This window comes from Triturus cristatus, chromosome 9 (genome assembly GCF_964204655.1).
Source record: "Triturus cristatus chromosome 9, aTriCri1.1, whole genome shotgun sequence".
In the NCBI taxonomy this organism is placed as follows: Eukaryota; Metazoa; Chordata; class Amphibia; order Caudata; family Salamandridae; genus Triturus; species Triturus cristatus.
Window position 1 is genome coordinate 753,103,304 of NC_140592.1, and position 22,918 is coordinate 753,126,221.

The 22,918-nt window shown below is 46.0% G+C and overlaps 1 protein-coding gene across 1 annotated transcript in view; it reads right to left on the bottom strand.

Annotated features, from left to right (window-relative positions):
• LOC146798765 (5'-3' exonuclease PLD3-like) overlaps positions 1-22,918 on the bottom strand; it is a 105,224-nt gene that overhangs the window by 70,436 nt on the left and 11,870 nt on the right. Inside the window, exons 3-7 of the mRNA XM_085626053.1 lie at positions 22,755-22,877; positions 22,173-22,271; positions 19,102-19,200; positions 18,128-18,303; positions 1,193-1,376 (exon numbers count right to left, since the gene is read on the bottom strand). Of these exons, the coding sequence (XP_085482179.1) occupies positions 1,193-1,376; positions 18,128-18,303; positions 19,102-19,200; positions 22,173-22,271; positions 22,755-22,877 (681 nt within the window). The remainder of the gene's footprint in view (positions 1-1,192; positions 1,377-18,127; positions 18,304-19,101; positions 19,201-22,172; positions 22,272-22,754; positions 22,878-22,918) is intronic.

The window sequence follows — 22,918 nt, forward strand, 5'->3', positions numbered from 1 at the left end:
TTTTCCCTCACCATGACAATCCAGGTTGGACCCAGCCATATGCAAATCAGTCTTGACCCTGCACCCAATGGGAACAGTCCATCCCGAACTGCCATTCACAGCACGGCACAAGTGCTACAGTAAAAATAATCTGGCCCTGCTCCGTCAGCAGGAATGGTGACACAGGAAGGAGTCATCTTCGGTGACATTAGATTGAGAATGCCTAAGTCTTGTTCAAAGCAAAAAGTAGGATATTTGCATGTGCCAAAAAGTACATCTCATACATTGTGTCAAACAGTACACAAAGAAAGGAAAAAAGAGTGAACTGGATTACAGGTGGGTATTTTTTGCGAGTCGGGTAAGTTCCCTTCAGTAAAAAGGCACTTGCTTCAGTTCCAGTTGTTTCTAGGCAACATGGGGGTAATGGCACAAACAACAAATATTAGTTGTCCTCTTTGCGTTCAACTTTTTTCTGGAGAGCCCAAATTTAAAACTGTTGTTAAAGACTGCACAAAATCAAGAATTTCACAGAAAACTAGGATATTGATGGTTCACAATTAGTCTAGTGAGTTAACGCGCTCCGTCCAATGTCTAGTGGCTTGCACCCCAACAAATATTTTTTTGAGCCAAGGCAGCAGTTGACAAAGAAAATCTGGAGTTCTCTGTTAGTGGTGGCACCTTCTCAAAGGAAGCTGAAGGGCAGACTTTTAGGGTTGTACTTAAGGGAGTAGGATGGGCTACCTAGCATCCTACTCCCTCAGGTGGAGAGGCAGGTGTCCTACACCTGAAACTTTCCTTTCTCTGCCCCCTCCCACCATATTCAATCTCCAGTTACTACTCTCTAAAATGAGGTCCTTCAGCACATGGTCAGCTTTTAAGTCAGGGACCTAGCATGCGGTCTTCTCTTTCAACTCTCCAGTACATTAAATTGGAACCTCTTAGTCAAATCTGCCGCCTTTTTGGTAGAGGAATCTTGCACCTATACTTTACTTGATCACCTTTTAAGGTGAAAAGTCTTGCAGCTCTTTGATGGACTCTCTCCCCTCTTTGGTCTCCTTCCACCCACATGTATGTCGATTGTAACCTCTTCAGTCAAGCGGACTGGCACCCAGCTTCTCCTCACTCAGTTGTTTAGTCAAGGGGTCTAGCACCCCAAGGTCTCTTGCTCACGTCTTCAATCGAGGAGCCTTGTGCAGCATCTCTCCACTCTTACCTCTTCACTCGATGGATCTTGTATGCCTGTGTCAGCACCCTGCAGCGTGAAGTAGAAAGCAGCAATGTCCACACTGCTCTGGGCGCTATTCATGAGATCCATCCAGGACTGGAACACAGACATGTGGACAGGTGCTTCCGGGTCATAGGTTAAACCATCTGGGATGCTTTCCACCAGAACAAAACTATAACCAAAATTAGGGAGGCGAGTGAGAAAGGAGCGGTTCCCGGTTGCTCAAATACTCTACACAAATCTTCCTGTCAGTTTTAAACAAACACATCAGGTGACAGAGAAATATAGAGCAGGCTGCTGAGAAACGATTGGGGGCTTCAACAGGTTAATGACACAAATGTGAGACCGACCTTTCTGCACCATAAGGAACACACAACTCATCTCTCATTGTCCCGTCTGCACTCTAGTCCTAAACCCCCTCCATTCACAATTAACTGGAGCACTGCCACCCAGTAGAAAAACACCGGAAACAGTTTCAAAGATAATACTGAGTGATGCCAAATACCCACAGGTGTCTAAAGCCGCTACGCTAGTCTAACTTGTTATGCATTCCAAAAACCCTCCCTCATATACTTAACAATTCCTCACAAGTAGAGACTATCTCAACTAGGCTGGAGATTCAGCTATGGAAGGCATTTGTTACTAGCAGTGTACAGAACTAGGTCAAAATGAGCCTGCTTTAGAGCTTGTGTCCATGAAGCAGCACTTGTCGCAGACATGTAGTATAACCCTAGAAACTGCCCCCTTCTTGGTATCAAGAAGGACATATCTTTGGGACGTGTCCAAAGCTGTATTGCCTTTCAAGGAATGGGGCTGTATAACTTTAAAAAAAATCAAAGCCCATACCAGGCACAGCTATGCCTTACAGTTAACTATCCCAATATCAGGAAATAACCCAACATTACACATATGGAGTTGGTGCCTTGTGCCCCAGCCGCCCCAGGACCGCTCTCCTGCCCGTCACAAGGCCAACACCGACCACTACACACACTCACCAACCACAGCAATTCTATCACCTCCCCACAACTACTCATGCTTTGCTCCTCAACACCCACTCTCTCAAACACCATACTAAGGTCTGGAACCTCATCCACACCCCCTCATCAGACCTCACTTTCTTCACAAAAACATGGCTCAACATCTCCAATGCCATCCCAGCAGGCTACAAAATCCTACACCAGGACAGAGCATCAAAACCTGGAGAAGGCTTTGCAATAAAACACAAAGACCACAAAGTGCACCAATACCAAAGACCCGGACACCACCTTTTCGGAGCACCTCCACTTCCAAATCCAGACAGACGGCAAGTCCACCATAAGGGTATCCTTGCCTAACAACCACTGGGCCCCCGGCAAAAATTCAGCAACGAAATCACCTTCAACTCTAAACACTTTCTTCTTCTAGGCGACCTCAACTTCCATCTCGACGACCTCACAGACCCAACACCACGGACCTACTTGACTATCTCCACAACATCGGCCTCAAGCACACAGGTCACACCCTGGACCCCATTTTTGCTACCAGCAACACAGACAAGGTCAGCCAGACCCTCCCGCTCCCCTGGATAACCCACTTTTTCACTCACTTCATCATCTACACACCTACAATCACGCCATCTGTACCTCTCTCTCTGTAGCTCTAGAGCCGCAACTGGAAAAACACCACCCAACAAGCCTGACTCAACACCCTCAGGCTACATCTGCCCACTTTCTCCAAAGACTCCAAAAGAAACGCCCTAAGCCTCAACAACTGCCTAATCACCTGTGCAAACAGGCTGGCACCCCTCAAAACCAACAAACCCAGACGACCTACCAAACACACAAGCTGGTACACAGACACCCTCAGGAAAGCTAAAAGACACTGCAAACAGCTGGAGAGGAAGTGCCGATCCTCACGGAGTCCACATACAAGAGCACTTACAAATACTCACTCAGATCATACCACCACGATTTGAAAGAGGGCCAAGAAGAAGGCCCAGTCCCAGAGGATCACAGCCGGCAACAACAAATCCAAAGAACTCCTAGCGATCGTCAGAGAATTCATCCATTCCACAGCTTGATCTAACATAATCACCACATCACAAGAACTCCATAACCAAGTCTCACATTTCTTCCATGACACGATTGCCAATATCTACAAGAACTTTGAACCTCTACCTCTCCCCACGATACAACCACCACTGCTGGCCCCCACCACAGGAGCCCACCTCTCAACAACTGGTCATCGACGACCACCGAAGAAACCGCAGCAACCATGGCATATACCCTCTCAGGTGCCCCCATGGATCCTTGCCCTAGCCGCTTCTTCCCCCTCAGCGGACCTACAAGTACCATAGCTCTACAGACCATTATTAATTAACACTTCCATCTCCACAGCCCCGTTCCCGGATGTCTTGAAACACACAGATGTCACCCCTCTTCCGAAGATACCTTCTGTGGACCCAGAAACTCTCAGCAACTCCAGACCCATCTCAAAGCTTTCTTTCCCTACAAACATTATGGAAAGGATAATCAACACCAAACTCTCCTGATACACCGAACAGCACAAACTCCTAAACCACTGTCAATTCGGCCTCCAAAGCAATCACAGCACCGAGACTGCCTTCATCAAAGAAACAGACGACATTCCCACCATCATGGACCAAGGGCACTCCCACTTCCCTTATTCTTGTCGACCTCTCCTCTGCCTTCGACCTAGTCTCCCACCATACACTCATCACCAGACTGCACGACACAGGAATTCAAGGCCCAGCCTTCCAATGGCTGTCCTCCTTCCTGACAGGAAGAAACCAATGGGTCGGGCTGCCTCCCTTCACCTCCGAGTCCCAGGACGTCATCTGTGGTGTCCTGAAAGGTTAATCCAAACCCCACCCTCTTCAATATCTACTGTGCCCCCCTAGAGAAAATCATCTGTTCTCAGAGTCATCTCATACACTGATGACAATCAGCTCATTCTGTCCCTGTACAAAGACCCCACACCACCAAAAGCAACTTCAAAAGATGCATGATAGAGGTTACCGCCTGGATGTGCACCAACTGCTTGAAGCTTGACGCCAAGAAAACAGAAGTCCTGATCTTCAGTTCCAACCATTCTCCCTGGGACATCACCCTGTAGCCCACCGAGCTGGGACCCACCCCCACACCCACTGACCGGGGACTGGGCATAATCCTGGACACCGACCTCACCATGAGATCCCACATCAACGCGGTCTCGTCCACCTGCTTCAACATCCTCCACAAGCTCAAGATCATCTTCAAATGGCTTCCCGTAGATACCAGAAAGACCGTCACCAAGGCCCTGGTCACAAGCAGACTGGACTATGGCAACACCCTACTTTGGCATCTCCTCACACACAAGCTCCAAACCATCCAGAACACCGCAGCAACACTGGTACTCAGCCTCCCTCGAGACACCCATATCTCGCCACACCTCCATGAACTTCACGGACTCCCCATCCAGAAACGCTGCCAGTTCAAGATACTCACCTATGCCTACAAGGCACTGCACAAGACAGGCCCCACATACCTCAATCACTGTCTCCATTTCCACCGACAAATCCGGAAACTACGTTCGGCCTCCCTCGCTCTCGCACATACACCCCACATCTGCAGGAGGAGGACTGGAGGCTGATCGTTCTCCTACCTGGCAGCAAAGAAGTGGAACACCCGCCTCCAGGACATCAGAGAATCCACCATGATCATAAATTGCTACAGGAGACTGGATATCTGGCTGCTCGAATAAATCTCTATCGGCCCCTCACCTGATCAGCACCTGGATACCCTCACGGGTGATTCGTTTACGCTCTACAAGTCCACATTACATTACATTACACACTAGTTTGTACCATACATCCTAAATAGTTCCAATATGCAATAAAGTTGGCTATCCTCGTACTTCGAAAAATACACCCAATCAAAAATACATAATATTTATTTCTGCCCATCCTCCTGGACCTCTCGCCCGCCTTCGACACAGTCTCCCACCACACCATCTGCGCAAAACTCCATGACACCAGCATCCGCGACAAAGCCCTAGGATGGTTCTGCTCCTTCCTTACCGGTCAAACGAAAAGAGTCAGACTTCCACAGTTCAAATCACAACCCACAGAGATGAGTTACAGAGTGCCTCAGGGATCCTCTCTGAGCCCCACCCTCTTTAACCTCTACCTGGCCCCACTTGCAGACATAGTCAGAAGCCACAGACTCAACATAGTCTCCTAAGCCGATGACACCCAGCTGAATCGCTCCCTCACAGACGAACCCACAGCCGCCAAGAGCAACTTCCACAATGAGTGAAATACAGTCACCTGGATGAAGAACAGCTGCCTCAACCTTAACTCAGATAAGACCGAAGTCCTCATCCTGGGCCCCTCCCCCTCTGCCTGGGACGACTCTTGGTGGCCCGCAGCGCTCGGAATCCCCCCCACACCCACGGATCACACACAAAACCTCAGCATCATCCTGGACTCCACGCTTTCAATGAACCTACAAATAAACGCCGTCTCGTCCTCCTGCTTCCACACGCTCCGCCTCCTTCATAAGATATTCAAGCGGATCCCCACTGAGCTCAGGAAAACGGTCACCCATGCGTTCTTCAGCAGCAGACTATTACGACTACGTATTCTACGCCGGTACCACCCAGAAACTCTTCAAAAAAAATAATCTGCAGACCGTCCAGAACACCACTTCCATACTCATCCTGAACTTTTCACGCTGCGACCACATCAACGGCAACCTGAGAGACCTTCACCTGCTACCTGTCAACAATAGAATCACCTTCAAGCTTCTCACGCACACCTTCAAAGCCCGCCACAACACTGGTTCTGCGTTCCTTAACCACCGCCTGTCCTTCTACACTCCCACTAGACATTTCTGCGCTGCCCAACCGGTCCAGGCCACCATCCCACTGATCTGCAAGACCCCGGCTGGAGGAAGATCCTTCTCCTACCTTGTTGCGAAGACCTGGAACTCCCTGCCTCTGCACCTCAGGCAATCACCGTTGTTACTGCAGTTCAGCAAGGACCTCATGACATGGCTCTTCGACTGAACTGCAGATCCAGCGTCCAGCGTCCCCCGCCACCCAGCACCTTGAGACTGTCATGGGTGTGTAGTCACACTTTATAAGACACTGATTGATTGATACACTTACAATTTGCTCTATTCCAATAAAACACATTAGTCACCAAAACCACACATTTGGCAAAGCATTGCCATCTAAACAACACATCCCTCTCACCGCACCAACATATTAGAATTTGAAGAGTTTAGTCTAAAGATATGAAACCCTCACAGCATTGCATCAATGCTTTGTAAGTGGCTATAGGTGAGAATGTACAGAAGACTTTCACTATACAAGCCAAAGGCCAACCATTCAGTCTACTGGAATGATATAAACTGTAAAATTCCTTAGCGAGCACACACACACACATTCGTATACAAGGTACATCAAAAATATCACCCACAGATTGGATTCCCTTTTTTCCTATTACCCATTATGGACCATAATTTAAAAGTTATTGGACAAACACGTCTTCACTAACCAAACTCAACCAGTCGCCTAAAATCATATGGAAAGGGTGATCAGACTTGTAATGTGCTACCGAGCCATACAAATAGTAGAAGCACACTATACAACTGCTGATAGCATGTGTTGTGCAAAAAGAACAATTGATTGACAGAATGCTGATCAATCTCAAACATTCCCCCCAGTACAGAGATCTGGGCCTAAACCCATCGTTTTGTTGCTTCCCATGTCATTCCAGTTTAAACCCAGTAATATGCAAATCAGTCTTGACCCTGTTCCCTATGGGAATAGTCATGCTCGAACTGCCAGGCCAGGTTTTCCCTGGAACGGAAACAAGCATCCTAGGACTGGTTTTGGTGTTTCACCCCTCATCATTCCATCCATCATTTGTTCCTTTTGCTTTTGTCGCCCTCAGCGGGAAGTGTATGCCCAGATGTGGGTCCCCTGCTCACTGCGCCACTGGATTCAAGCTAGCCTGGCTGATATGGGGTGATGCCCCGAAACCGGTCCCAGGATGCTGGTTTCTGGTTCAGGGAGGACCTCGCTTGGCAGCCAGGGCTGGACTGTTTCCATGAGGCACAGGGTCAAGACTGATTTGCATATGGCTGGGTGAAAACTGGGGTGGCGTGGTGAGCAAAAGAACAATAGATTAAACCCACATCCTCGTGACTGAGGGTGAATGTTTGCATTGTTCAGCATTCCGTCCATCATTTGTTACTTTTGCTTTTAATAGCATCTGTTGGGCAAGTCCCTAGAGATGGGTGAGCAGAACAGGGGTCTCTAGAACCATTAGGAGTGCTTGGAAAAGGATAAATATTGGAGTTGGAGCCAGAAAAAAAAAAAGGCCCTTGGTCCAGAAATAGCGGAAGTTCGCAGGGGCAGAAGGTCATGAACATGCATGACGACCAAGTAATACAAACCTGGTGAACTCACCATTTCCCGAAAACAAGGTTTAAGCTAATGTGGACACCAAGGAGTGGTGAAGTACCTTGTCAATGAGTATCATAATCCAGTAGAAAAATAATAATAAGGGATGTGGAATTTTATCAAATATCTTCTTGCCCTGGGGCACAATGTGTCATTAATCTGCTTGCCCTCTCAAAATATCCACTTGTCCGTATTTGGTGCCAAGCAGTGAGGGGACAAATTGTGGCAGCATTCTATCAGTGCTTTGATAACATCCTCTCTGACTATGCGGTAGGTTAAGAGTTGGAATTCCCTGCAAGTCTGTGCAAACCCACTAACTTGCATGTTTAAAATGCAGAGGCTAGGTTGGTATTGCGAATCCCCAAATTTCAAATCAGCTAGACCCACTTTACGGAAGCTTCGTTGGCTCCCAGTTAAACAAAGCATGAGTTTCAAAGTCCTCTGTATCACCTTGAGGGCCTTACATGATTCAGGCCAGAAATTCCTCAAAGACCGTCTCAGATGGTAACAGCCAGTGAGGCCGCTTCGCTCTACCACTGCTAGGCACATTGGTGCCCCTAAAGTTAAGCATTCTCTTGGGTGGAAAAAGCTTTGTGGTAGGGGCCTCTAAACTCTGAAACTCTCTGCCCCTGCATACCAAGACATTGCCGCATATATTGTCTTTTAGAAAAGCCCTCAAACCTGGCTTTTCAACAAATAGATGGGCTAGCTTTTTCTCTGCATGATTACAGCACCTAGAAGCCTCCGGGTAATTGTTGCGTTTTATAAAAACATTTAACATAACATTTACCATAACAGGGGTATTCATCAACTCCTCTTCAATCCCCCTCCCACACTAGAAAAGGTTGGAAGTTTACTTCTGATGAAGGCAGGAGTAAAAATGTTCCAAGAGTGGGAAAAAAGGGGGCGTAGAAAGGCTGAATTTGCTACCACTCAGCAGATTTTCGCATGAGCAATATAGCATAACACCACATGTGTACATGTAAAACGCACTTTCAACCTAGCATCTATTGGCGCTGAAATAACAGCTGTTCTTATCCAACTCATTGGTACTCATGTTATCAACCTTTGGAGGAAGAAAGGCTGAATCGATCTGCTGTGATTCTTCATCAGTGACTTTGTATATTTGCTCATGCGAAAACACAATCCATACAAGTGGCATACTTGGGTGAAATTTTGCGAAGTTCTGGAAGTTGTAATTCTGCATAAATGCACGGACAATTATCTGCGGGTACACTTTTGTGTGTTTCTTTAAGAATTGGGCCGCTAACCTATTTTCATGTTGCTCATATTGGCTTTACTGTAATTTTCCCTTGTTTTTGTTTATATTGGCATTTATCAAACCGTTTGGTGGCTTAGAGAAACGGTACCTACAGTTTAACCCCTTCAGCGCTGCGCGGATTTCCGCGCGGTGCTGAAGGTTCTGAGCGCGGGCGGGGCCATGACGGAACGGTTCCATCATAAGCACAGCCCAACCGACGTGCATGACGGAACCGTTCCGTCATAAGCGTCGAAGGGGTTAACAACACATTAGCAAAACACTATTTCGAGGTAGAATTTGTTTGTGCACTTTTTATTTCAAAAGCAAAAAAAATCACCAATATTGCTAACAGGCGGCATTCGTGTCATCCAGCAGCATTCTAGGAGCATATTATGTGACCTCAAATTGTTTAAATTTGCAAGCTTTCATAAAGGTTTATGAACTGGAACCAGTCAGTAATGCGTGCTCAGTGTATTTCGAGAGGGAGAGGGAGAGGGAGAATGAAATATATATATGTTCACTGAAAAAACCATAGGTGTCAGGGGTGTTATAGTTAGCTGAACATTTATGGCAGTGTATGTGACAGTTGTTGTATATAAATAAGTATACATAAGACTCAGTGATTGTATGAGTGACTGTATGGATAACTGTATACTTGTAATAGTGATTTTATAACACACTATGAGTTACTATCTATATGAATAAATGAAGTGGTGTTTGTATAAGTGTGTAGCTGACTAAATGTAAGTATGATCCATTGTTTGGATAAGTGAGTAGGATGACTGCATAAGTGAATAGGATGTTTGCTAGTGTGTAATGTCGATATAGGTGTACAAGTATATTTGATAGTGTTCTATTGATCATTGACAGCATGTATTTTGATATTTATAAAGTTTTATATAGCGCGAACATGACCCACGGGAGTAGCAGAGCGCTTTACAGTACATAATTCTCACAAGTTATACATACAGTCGGAAATCGCATGTAATACAAAAGAGGTAGACATTGGTGTTTGGAAATAATTGGTGGCAAATAGGCAACAAACTGTTAAATATTTAGGATGTTAATTTGTTCATTAGAAACAATTTCGCTTCTTTTTTTAAGGTGGTAAAAGAGGAGATTCTGCGTATGTCTGGTGGAAGGTTGTTCCAGATCTTCGGTGCGATACCTGAGAAAGCTCTGCACCCAGTTCTCTTTTTGTGGAAGGATTGAGGTTTTAGTAGTAGTGAGCTTGCGCTTCGCGTATGTCTGCAACCTCCCGACCACTCTAGCTTTTGCACTAGATAGCTGAGGGTGTTGCTATTTAGGGCGTTATGTGTCATGCAGGTGATCTTTAGTTGTATTCTCGACTTGTAGGGCAGCCAGTTCAAAGCCTTCAGGGCCAGTGTGATGTGGTTATTTCTTTTTGTTCCGGAGACCAGCCTGGCCGCAGCGTTAAGCGATGCCCTGATCGGTGCTAGCTTGTATTTTGGAAGACCGCATAGCGTGGTGCTTCCATAGTCCAGTCTTGGTAGTACTAGCGCTTGAACCACCAATTTTAGATCAGTCTGTGGGAGGAAGGGTTTAAGTTTCCTTAAGATACTCAACTGAAAATTGGCTCCCTTGGTGGCATTGTAGATTTGTGCCTGCATATTTAAATGTTTGTCAAAGGTGACTCCCAGGGATTTTGCGGAGTCAATGATGTGTGGGACGCAATCAAGGGAAGTTAGATGCTTCAGCCATAAGTCTATCTTGGGTGTGTGATTGGGGGGGAGATGTGGAGGAACTCAGTTTTCTTGGTATTGAGCATGAGGTGGTTGCCATTGAGCCAGTTTTGGGTATTATGTAGAATGGCGTTGAGGGAAATGAAGTCATCTGGTGAGGAGATTTTCATATATATTTGAGAATAGTCCGCGTATAGGTGATATAGAATGTTTGCGGAGTTCAGCGCATTAGCAAAGGGTTCCATGAGTAGATTAAAAAGGACTGGTGATAGTGCTGATCCCTGTGGAACTCCTAGGGTGACCATGGATGGCTGAGAGAGTGATTGCTTCATCTTGATTCTTTGGGTTCTGTTGCTTAGGAAAGAGGTGAACCATTGTAACACTGGACCGGTAAGGCCCATCCTTCGTTCAAGAAGGGCCAGTAGATTGTCGTGTTTAACCGTGTCGAAAGCGGATGATAGATCAAGGAGTATCAATGAGCACGATTCGTTATGATCGAACATTTTTAAGATGTCATCCATTATATGAGTGAGTGCTGATTCAGTACTGTGACCTTGCCGGAAGCCGGATTGGTGTTTATCTAGGAGGTTGAAGTTCTCGATGTGTTTGCAAAGTTGAATTTGAACACATTTTTCCAATAACTTCGCCAGAGTGGGGATGCTGGATATAGGGCAGTAGTTGTTGAGATCTGTGGAGAGGGAGTTGACTTTCTTTAGTATAGGCGTTACCTGCCCTATTTTAAGGCAGTCAGGTAAGGAACCTTGCCTCAGAGAGGCGTTAACAATTTTTGCCCATAGTGGTAGAATAGAGGTCTTTATCATTTTGAATACAGATGGTAGTAGGGGATCGGAGAAATGATTGGCAGGGTTGATCACTAGCAGGGTGCTATAGATTTCGTGTTCAGGGATGGGTGAGAAGGAGTGCCAGTTGGTATTGTTTTTTGGAACTTCGATCGGAAAGTTAAAGAGGTCCTTGATCTGTGAGTAAAGAGTAGATTCTTGGTCAGTAGATTGTTGGGGAACCTTCTTGGATTGAATGTCATTTTCAATGACTCTAGTCTTTTCTAGGAAGAATTTGGCAAGCTCGTCGCAGCTCAGGGTAGCTGGGTTGCTTAGCTCCACTACATTTGTAGAGTTAAGCGATTGTTGTTTTACGATTTCGAATAGCTTTTTGGGACGGTTAATGGCCTTGTTCAGCTGTGTTTTGAAGAAGTCTGCTTTAGCTTTTAAGATTTTTCTATTGTAAGTGTTTCTCAATACCCTAAGTTGGTATAGGTGATCAGTGGAAGGTGCTGATTTCCAAGCTCGCTCATCTAGTCTTAACTTGCGCTGGTCCGAGTTTAGATTCTCGTTGAACCATGGTTTGGAGATTTTGGAGGAGATATTTTTCTCTTGGAGGGGCGCTGTGGTATCAAGGATTTCAAGCATAGTGACGTTGTAGAAGTCTGTGAGATCATGGACGTCAGCCATGTCTGCTGATGGGGTTAGGGCGGAATTGCATTGGGATATCAGGGCATTGGGATTGATGTTTTGGATATTCCTTTTCCATTGTTTTGTTTTAGTAGGTTGGCTTCGTTTTGGAGTTACCTTACTGTTGATGGAGAAGAAGATGCTGTAATGATCAGTCCAGTCACATGGGAGGATGGATTCTAGTGATATAGTGTTTTTTTTTGTTGCTATGATGAGATCTAATGTCTCCCCCTTGTTGTGGGTTGGGCTGTCACAGAATTGGGACAGCTCCTGGTCTGCCAGAAAGGATTTGAGACCGCTTACATCATGATCGCCATTATTGTTCCAATGGAGATTGAAGTCTCCCAGAAAGATCTGCGGCACTTGTGAGTTGGCGTTGGCTGTAATGACTTCCATTAGTTCATCAATGAACTTCAGATTGTCGCCCGGGGGGTGGTATGTTATGTGGAGTTGGCAGATGATGCCCTTGCCGTCCGATATGTTGGTGCAGAGATATTCACAGGAGGATAAGGATATGGAGTCTGCTTGATTAACTGTGATTGTGTTTCGATAGATGCAGGCTAGTCCTCCTCCGGGTTTCTCGTTTCTATCCATGCGAAGTATGTCATGACTAGGGGGGACCAGTAGGTTAAGGATGGGAGCAGAGGAACTCTTTAGCCATGTTTCGGTGAGGATGATGATGTCCAGATCATTCGAGAGAATGAGATCATAGATGACCGTAGAATGTTTGTTGGCTGATCTGCAGTTGATTAGTGCACACTTTAATTTGCTAGTCGAGTGAGTGAGGGTTGATTGCGTTATCTTGATTTTTGTGAGGTTTTCCCTAATTATGGATCTGTGGTTGTGAGTGGGTTCTCTGTAGGGGTTGGGTCGGATGGATTGGATAGTGCCATCTGGAGACTTGCTACTGTCATTATGGCTTGTGTATGAATTGAGAAGGTCGTTTAGGTCATTGTTTGATAGATAATCCAATGCCCTCGTAGGGCGATACGGGTCGTTGGGTGAGGGTATTTTACTCCGTGATGTATAGACTGGGTGTGGATTCGTGGTGAAGTACCTGCTGGTGTGCTGACTAATTCGGTTAACAGTGGCGCTAGTGACTTTATTAGAGTTGAGGTGTTCATTGGTGATTGATGAGAGTTTTTGCATTTCATCCTTGAGCTGGGCTAGACCTAAGGTTAACTCGTTGAACCGAGCGGTCCAGTCATGGTTAGGACAGTTAGTTAAGTGTGTGGGAATGTGTTCCTTCATTATGGCCTGGTTGCTTTGAGATCTGGATATCATATTGAGTGGGGATATCATTATTATAATTTGATTGAGTTAGTTGAGTAGTGAGGGTAGTAGGTGGGTCAGAGTCGATGTGAGGGGTGGTCTCATAATGTGCTACCATGAGAAGGGTAGCTGCATGTGAGGGGGGTATGGTCGCTGTGTGTAGGGTTTGGTTGAGCGGGTAGGGCAGCGAGGGTGTTAGGGGTTGACAGGGGATCAAAGTAAGTGTCGGATCAGGAGGAGATTTGTCAGGTAGCTCATCTGCTGGTTGGGCGATTGGAATGTCAGGGGTGTAGTTTCGGCTGTTACATTCTCCCTTAGTTATCCGGTGAATCAGGTGTGTGCCTGCATTGAGGTGGTCGTTAACAAAGCTTATGGGCCCTGGTGTGGTTGAGTTAGTTGTGAGGGACGGGTAGGGATCGTTGGGGGAGTAGGGCATGTTATCTATGCTTGTGGATGTCCTAGCTGGGTCCCGGGGCGCTAGTGTGGTTGAGTCGGTTGAGAGGGACATGTAGGGATCATTGGGGTTGTGGTGCTCGTTATCTATGCTTATGGCTGTCCGAGCTGGACCCCTGGGTCCTGGAGCGGTTGAGTCAGTTGTGAGGGACATGTGGGGGTCGTTGGGGGTTTGGCGAGACATGAGGTCCCTATGGGTCATTCATGGATTACGTTGCAGAGATTGTGTCGGGGAAAGAATTTTTCTTGCTGTTCACTGCTCTTTTGAGAGTAGGAAAGATCTCGTCAATGAGTGCTAGATTGCTGTCAGAAGCTTGTATGAGGATATTACCATTATTGTATATGGATATGGTGGCATTCGCCTTGCAGAAGTTCGAAGCTGTAACCGTCAGTTTGAGGGCATGAGGGTTTTTTTGGTATTGGCGATTCGAAGCAAGGAGTAGAGGGTGTTACTCCACTGTGCACGTTTTTTGGTGTGGAAGATGAGGTCATTCGATATTATGCCCTTGTTGGTGCAGAAATAAGGGTCTGATATCAGTGTCTCCGGGTGAGATTTCAGAAATGTGTGTTTGTACTTGCTTGGCTGCGTTTTTAGATAGGTTGGGGGGTAGGAGATGGTGAAGGCATGGCAGCCTGATGGCTATAAGCTTATTACCATTGTCTCACTTTCTTACTTCTATCTCTCTTTCTTCTTTACCCTATCCCTTTTGGCTGTGATGCTTACTTTCCTTAGCTTTTGGGGTCACCTTCTCTGTTTCCTCCTTTCCTGCGTGCTTTTAAACACCGTTCCAAGATGGCCGCTGCTTTTCTCTTTACTTTACTTCAGTCCTCTTTTCCTTACTATGTTTACTTATCTTTTTATGCCCATTATTGATGGATCTTCCCTTGTGGAGCCTAGTGTCCACGAGGCAATAGGGAACCTAAAATGGAGGATTGGATCCCCGGGCACCGGGACCCCCCCTCCCCCCTGCAGTCAGGAGGAATGGGTTAGATCCGCTGATCTGAGAGGTCAGTGCCGATCTTCCCTCCACAATGCCGGCAACACGCTCGGCAGCGTGTTGATGCACCCAGGCTGGGGGGGAAGGCTCCTATCATTTAAACCAGGAGGCGCCCCCCGCGATAAGTGCGCGACAGCAGGGCAGTGAATCTATAGGTAAGTGATTAGATGTGTGTGTAGATCTAGGAATCACTGGGTGGGTTTTTAGAAACTTGTATTGGTGTGTCAATGGATTTTACAGTGAGTGATGAAAGGTTAAACTAGTGTATGATGAGGTTTATCTGATTGTCACATGGATGATGTCATCAGTGATGTCATTTGAGATGTCATCAGTGATGTCACTGACCATGTCATGAATGATGTAATATGTGACATCATCAGCAGTGGATTGCGGGCACCCGAGTTATAGTTAGCAGAACTAACTATAACGGAGGAATTTCAATGGTTTTGTACGAGTGAAATGTCCAGCTAACTATAACACCCCTGAAACCTATGGGTTTTTCAGTGAATGTCTAAGGTTTTTTAAATGCTAATTCCTAACTGTAACGTGCCTGAAACCTATGGTTTTTTTCCAGTGAATTTCAATGGTTTTTTAAATGCTAATTTTTTAACTATAACGTGCCTGAAACCTATGTTTTTTTCAGTTAATTTCTAAGGTGTTTTAAATGCTAGTTTCTAACTATGCCTACAGTGGTAGGACATGTGAAGGAAGAAGAAAAAACACACAGAAAGAAGAAAAAGAAATGCAGAAAGAAGAAAAAGAAGTCTACAAAGAAGAAGAAAAGTGCAGGAAGAAGGAAGACATGCAGAAAGAACAGACAGAGGAGCAGAAAGAGGCATTGTTGCAAAATCATCCAGTACCCTCAACTTTTTCAGATGGGTGCTGGTGGTAACTCACTGACTAACCAGTCCTAGAGCCAGTGCTATGCTAAAAGATACTTAGAATACAGTTAAAACACCTACATACACTAGGAAACACTATGCGTTGGGGTACCCCTGTGATTAGAATGACCTCCTCTGTAAGCCCCTAGTACATAATAGGGCAGGGGGATTAAAACTACCTCTTAAAAAGCGCCACAGGGTGCGTTTGCACACTGGTGAAGAGAGGGCGGGTCTGAGCTGACGTGTGCAAACACTCCCTGTGGCCGTTTTAATTTGGGGGATAAAGTCCCCTTGAATTCTGAGTGTCCCTTGGGTCCAACTAGCTTACCAGGTATCGCCAGTTAGCCCCACAGAGCTGCGTTGCAGAGAGGTGTAAAAAGTGGCACGGCCTGGACCACCTCTCTGCAACGCAGCACAGTGGCGCTTACTGGAAGCACCTGGTGGGCTAGTTGGCCCCCAGGATTGAAGGGGAATTAATTCCCCAACTTAAAACATGCCACAGGGCGTGTTTGCACACGTCACCTCAGGCCCCGTTCCCTCCCTTCACCACTGTGTAAACGCGCCCTGTGTCCGTTCTAAGTTGGGAAATTAAGTCCCCTTGAATCCTAAGGGTCCCTAGGGTCAAACTAGCCCACTAGGTACCTCCAGTAAGCGCCACAGAGCTGCGTTGCAGAGAGGTGTAAAAAGGGGCATGGTCTCTGAACACCTGTCTGCAACGCAGCTCCCTGGCGCATACTGGAGATACCTAGTGAGCTAGTTGGCCCTCTGGGACCCTCAGTATTGAAGGGGAATTAATTCCCCAACTTACAACTCGCCAGGGGGTGCGTTTGCACAATGGTGAAGGACGGGGGCAGGGCCTGAGGTGACATGTTTGCAAACACGACCTGTTGCGCATTTTAAGTTGGGGAATAAATTCCTCTTCAATCCTGAGGCTCCCTGGGGACCAACTAGCCCACCAGGTACCTACAGTATGCGCCAGGGAGCTGCGTTGCAGAGAGGTGTTCAGAGGCCATGCCCCTTTTTACAACACTCAGCAACGCAGCTCCGTGGTGCTTACTGGAGTTACCTGATGGGCTAGTTGGCACCCAGGGACCCTCAGGATTAAAGAGGAATTAATTACTCAACTTAAAACGTGCCACAGGGCGTGTTTGCACACGTCACCTCAGGCCCCGCCCCCTCCCTTCACCACTGTGCAAACGCGCCCTGTGGCACGTTTTAAGTTGGGGGATTAACTCCCCTTGAATCCTGAGGGTCCCTGGGGTGCAACTAGCCCACCAGCTACCTCCATCCTTGTGGGACCCCCTGAGCAGGCATAGGAGGTCAGGGTGTTTCTACCCTGCCCCCTTTTTGCGTTTTTTTCACTGCTGTGCTGCCAACACTTCCTGGTTTGAAGTGTTGACAGCCAATTAGCATAAAGCTCGTGCTCAGGAGGATCCGCAGCCCTAGATATATCTATCTTTTTACTTTTGTATTTCTCAGGAACTACTGAACGGATTTACACCATTTAACCAAAAGGCACGAGTGTGAACCACGGGCTACCTCTTTGCCAAATTTGGTGTAATTCCGTTCAGCAGTTCGGGCTGTAGCTGCGACTAACGGTCCCTATGGAAAATTGCATGGGGAAATCACGTTTTGGGACCCCCCCTTTTTTCTCGGCCCCCACTTGAAAAATCACCCCGAGACTTTCAGGTTCGGAGCGGGCCACAAGTTTTGAAAATTTCGCGAACATTCGTCAACCGGTGTACTGGAAAAGAGTTTGTGCTTTAAAGCACTGGGCCTACTTTTCCAAAGGACTATGTAAACATGAAAACGTTTTGCCCTTGACCCCAAACAATATGTCCTGGGCGTCTGGCCATAGGAATTCCACACCCTAATTGACATTTACCTTTTCACTCGTGCTTCTGCCTCTTCTAACCTCAAAAAATAACATATGTTATTATTATCCAGTTTAATGGTACACAATTAACCCCCATTGTCAGATGAAATGATGAGTGTTTTGCTGGGAGTCGAACACAAAACTTGAAAATTAGTGAAAATATTAGCAGCCACTGTAAATACATAGGCTCTGTGGATGGTCCCTTCCCCCCCATCAACTTATAATGTATGTGTTCCATTTACATTAAAACCCAATAAAGATAAGCATTGGCTCACCACTGTAAATGATACCCAGTATTATTTAGAACTGAGTTGAAGAGGAACAGCCAAGAATAAACTTAAAGTGAAATGCAGTGGGGCTTCTGAGAAGAGCTTGAAGATCTCAACGAGCAAGGGCTTGACAACTAAAATGAGACTTTGAGAGAAAAAGACTTTAAGAACTATCACAAAGAACAATCAATTCAAGGCATGAACTCCTTGGTGGATTGGGCAGGTATGTGGGTAAGGTAGCAGGAAGGACCACCCTACCAGGGGGTACGTATGCGTTTGTCTGCATATTACCTGCAGTCAGATGAGCACGCCTCCTTCTCCTGCACTCTCCAAAGCTGTGAAAATGAGATGTGACTTGGAAACTCCGAGAGGGACACAGGACAGCCGAACTCCCACAGGTACCAGGCAGCTGGCAGCAGAAGCAGGCAAGGAAGGATGAAGTAGCAGATCCCACGCGTAAAATAATTCTGTGATGAGAGAGAGAATCAAAAGGCGATTGATTGGAAACAAAAACTCACAGGCAATGAATCTGGTAAGCTCTCGTGGGCGTTTTGTAAGTTCTGAAAAAGTTACTATATGTCAGGAAGTCAACAACTTCCAGAGACTGCACTGTGTTTAAAATATGACTACCTGGTTTGGAGCCTCAGGAGAACTCTTAACTAGCTAACATCCAGTGTTCTTTTCCTTTGGTGTTTCCCTTCCTACAGTCCATGTGTTTAGATATTGTCCTATCAATCGCTCCAGCTGCTCGTCTAATTTGTTTTTAGAACTGAAAAGCGCAATTTGACTGTCCCTTGGCCTATCAAGTCACATCCATTATTTTTGTCATTAACTTCCATACCTTTATGCATGAAACTAGAGGACATTCAAAATTCTCAGGCATGAGATTTTAGGACTTCCTGCCCTGCTCTAGGTTAGCCTGACAAAAAGTACTAAATGAATCCGATGACAGACCTATAAGACACACAGAACATTCAAACACTTACATGACTGTCAGTCACAGGATGCAAAAATACAGTGCAAAGTCTACATGCAAGTCAACTGCAGAAATCCAGGAGATGGCTGAATGGCACTAAATCGGATGATTAGCTCTCATGGTCCTGCTTTAGGCCTCTTTAGTTCTGGTGCTGGACGCCACTGGTAGGGGCGCGCTGGTCCTGTGAACCTTTGCTTGGCTCCTTAGGTCTTGTGTTGGATTGGTTCCCATGGTCCTGATGCTGTGATTCTTTCAGTTATGGGTGGCATTTTTTCACACACACATTTACCTTTTTTGGTTTGTTGGGTGTCCTACTGAAGCCCAAAGCATCAGGACGGAGAGATCGGCTGTCCTTGGTCCACTGCTTGCGGGGGTCAAGAACCTCCACCTTGAAACATTAGAATGGAGAACAGGAAAATTAGATATCTTTATGGGAGGCTGCCTTTACAAGAAATGCTAGACATACCTTTCAGAGGGTACATTAGCTACGAAAGTGATAAAGAAATATTAAACAAGTAGCGCACGTCAAGCGAGTCCAGCAGTACGACAGCACATTACAGAAGTGTGAGAGAGTGAATTGGAAGAGTTAGTTGGCTGCTTGGATGTCAACGAAGAACCCATTCCTAAGGAGAGCGGGCGCTGCCAGGTGAGTAGTGCGACCAGACTCAAGACGCAGCCTTGGGAGGTTCAGAATAGTTACGCTAATGTGGAGTGAGGAAGCATTCAATTATTTTATTATAGAGTTTTGTTAAGAAAGCATTTACAGATTAGGGTGTCCTGGCACTAGTAGGAATCATGCATTATGTAGTACACCATAAATACCTACTAAGTGAATAGCTATGTTTTTAGGAGTTTCCTAAAGGTGAAATGACTGGTAATCGTGCAAATCTAGGAGGAAGAGAGCCCCATGCCTTTGGGCATAAAAAGGAAAAAGGAAAGACCACCATGTCATGACCTTTGCTATTTAAGGATCTCCAACAAGCAGGAAGCCGAGGACTGCAGCGCCCAGGTAGGGTGATACTAAAAGGGTTCTTAATGAAATGAGCCCTCTGCCATAAAGTGCCTTTTAACAAAATGGATAAATTCTTACGGCCAGCACACTTCCCCATTGGAATCCAATGGAGCTGAGCATGATGGGAAGCGATAGATGTACGACCAGGAAGACCTGATAGTAACCAAGCAGCAGTGCTCTGAATGAGCTAGAGATGTAACACATTGGTATTTAGGGAGCCCTAAATATAGACTTTAGTGAGAAGCTGGAAAAGCTGGGGATGTTGGGGAGAGAATCTGCGAGTAGTAGGAGGAGGGACTGGAAGTGGATTGATTTGTATATCTGGGTATCCCATTTGTAGATTCGTCTGTGCTGCACTGATGGTCAGGTGGACTGGACTATCAGGTGGTGGGGTTGGCGTTGCAAATTGAAGAGCAGGCATTGCTGTGGTTCAAGGATTCTTCAACTGTTGAGAATAAGTGTTAGTAGAAGACTACTGCAATGAGCAAGTCTACTTAGTACACAGCCCTTGATCTGAGGCAGGAGGTGTGGACGAGCCTCCCAATGTTCAGTACGAGTTTGTGGCCTGCGGTGGAGGTAAAGAAAGTGAAGTGGCATTTTATGTCCAATTGGACTCTCACAACTCTATAGTCACTAACTCTCGATAACAGGGCAACAGACATCACTTCTAGTGACGAGGCAAGTGGCAGCACTTTCTTTCAGCGCAAGGACTATTGACATCACTTCCTCACATATGCTACAGCTTCATTTTAGAGACAGTGACATTACTTCCCATGGTGGAAGGGTCAGTCATGGTGCATTCTCTCAGCGTCAGGAGAGAGTCTTACATTTTAATAACAATAACCTGGCTTCGTCCTATCAGGTAGGAGCACTGAAAGCACTCGCCAGCAGAAGCACACTTTCCCCATAGGAGTCATCATACACTTTCCCCATAAGAGTCATCATACACTTTCCCCATAAAGAGTCATCATACACTTTCCCCATAAGAGTCATCATACACTTTCCCCATAGGAGTCATCATACTCTTTCCCCATAAGGAGTCATCATGCACTTTCCCCATAAGGAGTCATCATGCACTTTCCCCATAAGAGTCATCATACACTTTCCCCATAAGAGTCATCATACACTTTCCCCATAAAGAGTCATCATACACTTTCCCCATAGGAGTAATCATGCACTTTCCCCATAAGAGTCATCATACACTTTCCCCATAGGAGTCATCATACTCTTTCCCCATAAGGAGTCATCATGCACTTTCCCCATAAGGAGTCATCATGCACTTTCCCCATAAGAGTCATCATACACTTTCCCCATAAAGAGTCATCATACACTTTCCCCATAGGAGTCATCATACACTTTCCCCATAGGAGTAATCATGCACTTTCCCCATAAGAGTCATCATACACTTTCCCCATAGGAGTCATCATACACTTTCCTCATAGGAGTCATCATACACTTTCCCCATAAAGAGTCATCATACACTTTCCCCATAGGAGTCATCATACACTTTCCCCATAAAGAGTCATCATACACTTTCCCCATAGGAGTCATCATGCACTTTCCCCATAAGAGTCATCATACACTTTCCCCATAAAGAGTCATCATACACTTTCTCCATAAAGTCATCATACACTTTCCCCATAAAGAGTCATCATACACTTTCCCCATAAAGAGTCATCATACACTTCCCCCATAGGAGTCATCATGCACTTTCCCCATAAAGAGTCATCATACACTTTCCCCATAGGAGTCATCATGCACTTTCCCCATAAGAGTCATCATACACTTTCCCCATAGGAGTCATCATACACTTTCCCCATAGGAGTCATCATACACTTTCCCCATAAGAGTCATCATACACTTTCCCCATAAAGAGTCATCATACACTTTCCCCATAGGAGTCATCATACACTTTCCCCATAGAGTCATCATACACTTTCCCCATAGGAGTCATCATACACTTTCCCCATAGGAGTCATCATACACTTTCCCCATAAGAGTCATCATACACTTTCCCCATAGGAGTCATCATACACTTTCCCCATAAGAGTCATCATACACTTTCCCCATAAAGAGTCATCATACACTTTCCCCATAGGAGTCATCATACACTTTCCCCATAGAGTCATCATACACTTTCCCCATAGGAGTCATCATACACTTTCCCCATAGGAGTCATCATACACTTTCCCCATAAGAGTCATCATACACTTTCCCCATAGGAGTCATCATACACATTCCCCAAGTGCCACTAACATAATTCCTTGTGTCGGTGAACTCATTTCTCCCAATGGAAGTAAGACAGTTTCCCATATGACAGGGATGCCACAGTCTCCATGGGTACTTACCTTTCGGGGTTCTGGCACGTTCTTCCTGGGTATAGCAGGGATTGGTTGGACCACTTTGCTCTCTTTGAGATCCACTCGACTGGCATAAGGAGCAGGCACCTCAAAGAGCAAAGGGGAAAGTCAAGTCTTGTAGAAATAAAGATTAGACAAAAAAGGGTACTGACATCACTTACTCTCAGACTCGAGGTTAGAGCACCCACACAACTATGCTCCCAGGCTTGGCGCATTAAGGTATGTTCCTTTCATACTTTGCAACACGATAATAAGGGGCAATCCTTCCCCTCAGATGAGGAACTGTGACCACAAGATCCTCTCAGACATGGGGATCACTGATAACATTTGTTCTCAGACAGAGATTGAAGCAATTACAGGTTCAGACACAAAGGGTCACTCATATCACTTTCTTTCCCATACAGGCGTCCCCATCATCCCTTGCTCTTAGACAAAGGGAGAGGTGAAATTTACTTCACTTCCACCAAGACACAGGGCTCAGTCAACATCATTTTTCCTGAGATGCAGGACTCACTGACAGTACTTCATTTAGGTAAACTAGGCATCGCTGGGTGCACCTCACGAGGTTACCTTTCTCTTGTCGCCATCTTTGCTGGCGCGCGTTTCCGGCTGTTCTGCTGCACGTGCTTTAGCCACCTCTTCCTCCTTCTTTTTGTCTGGAATCTTGACCCGGTCTAGCGCAATTCGGGGAACCTTAAGGGGAACAGACAGGTTAAAAACCTCTATTTTTTAGG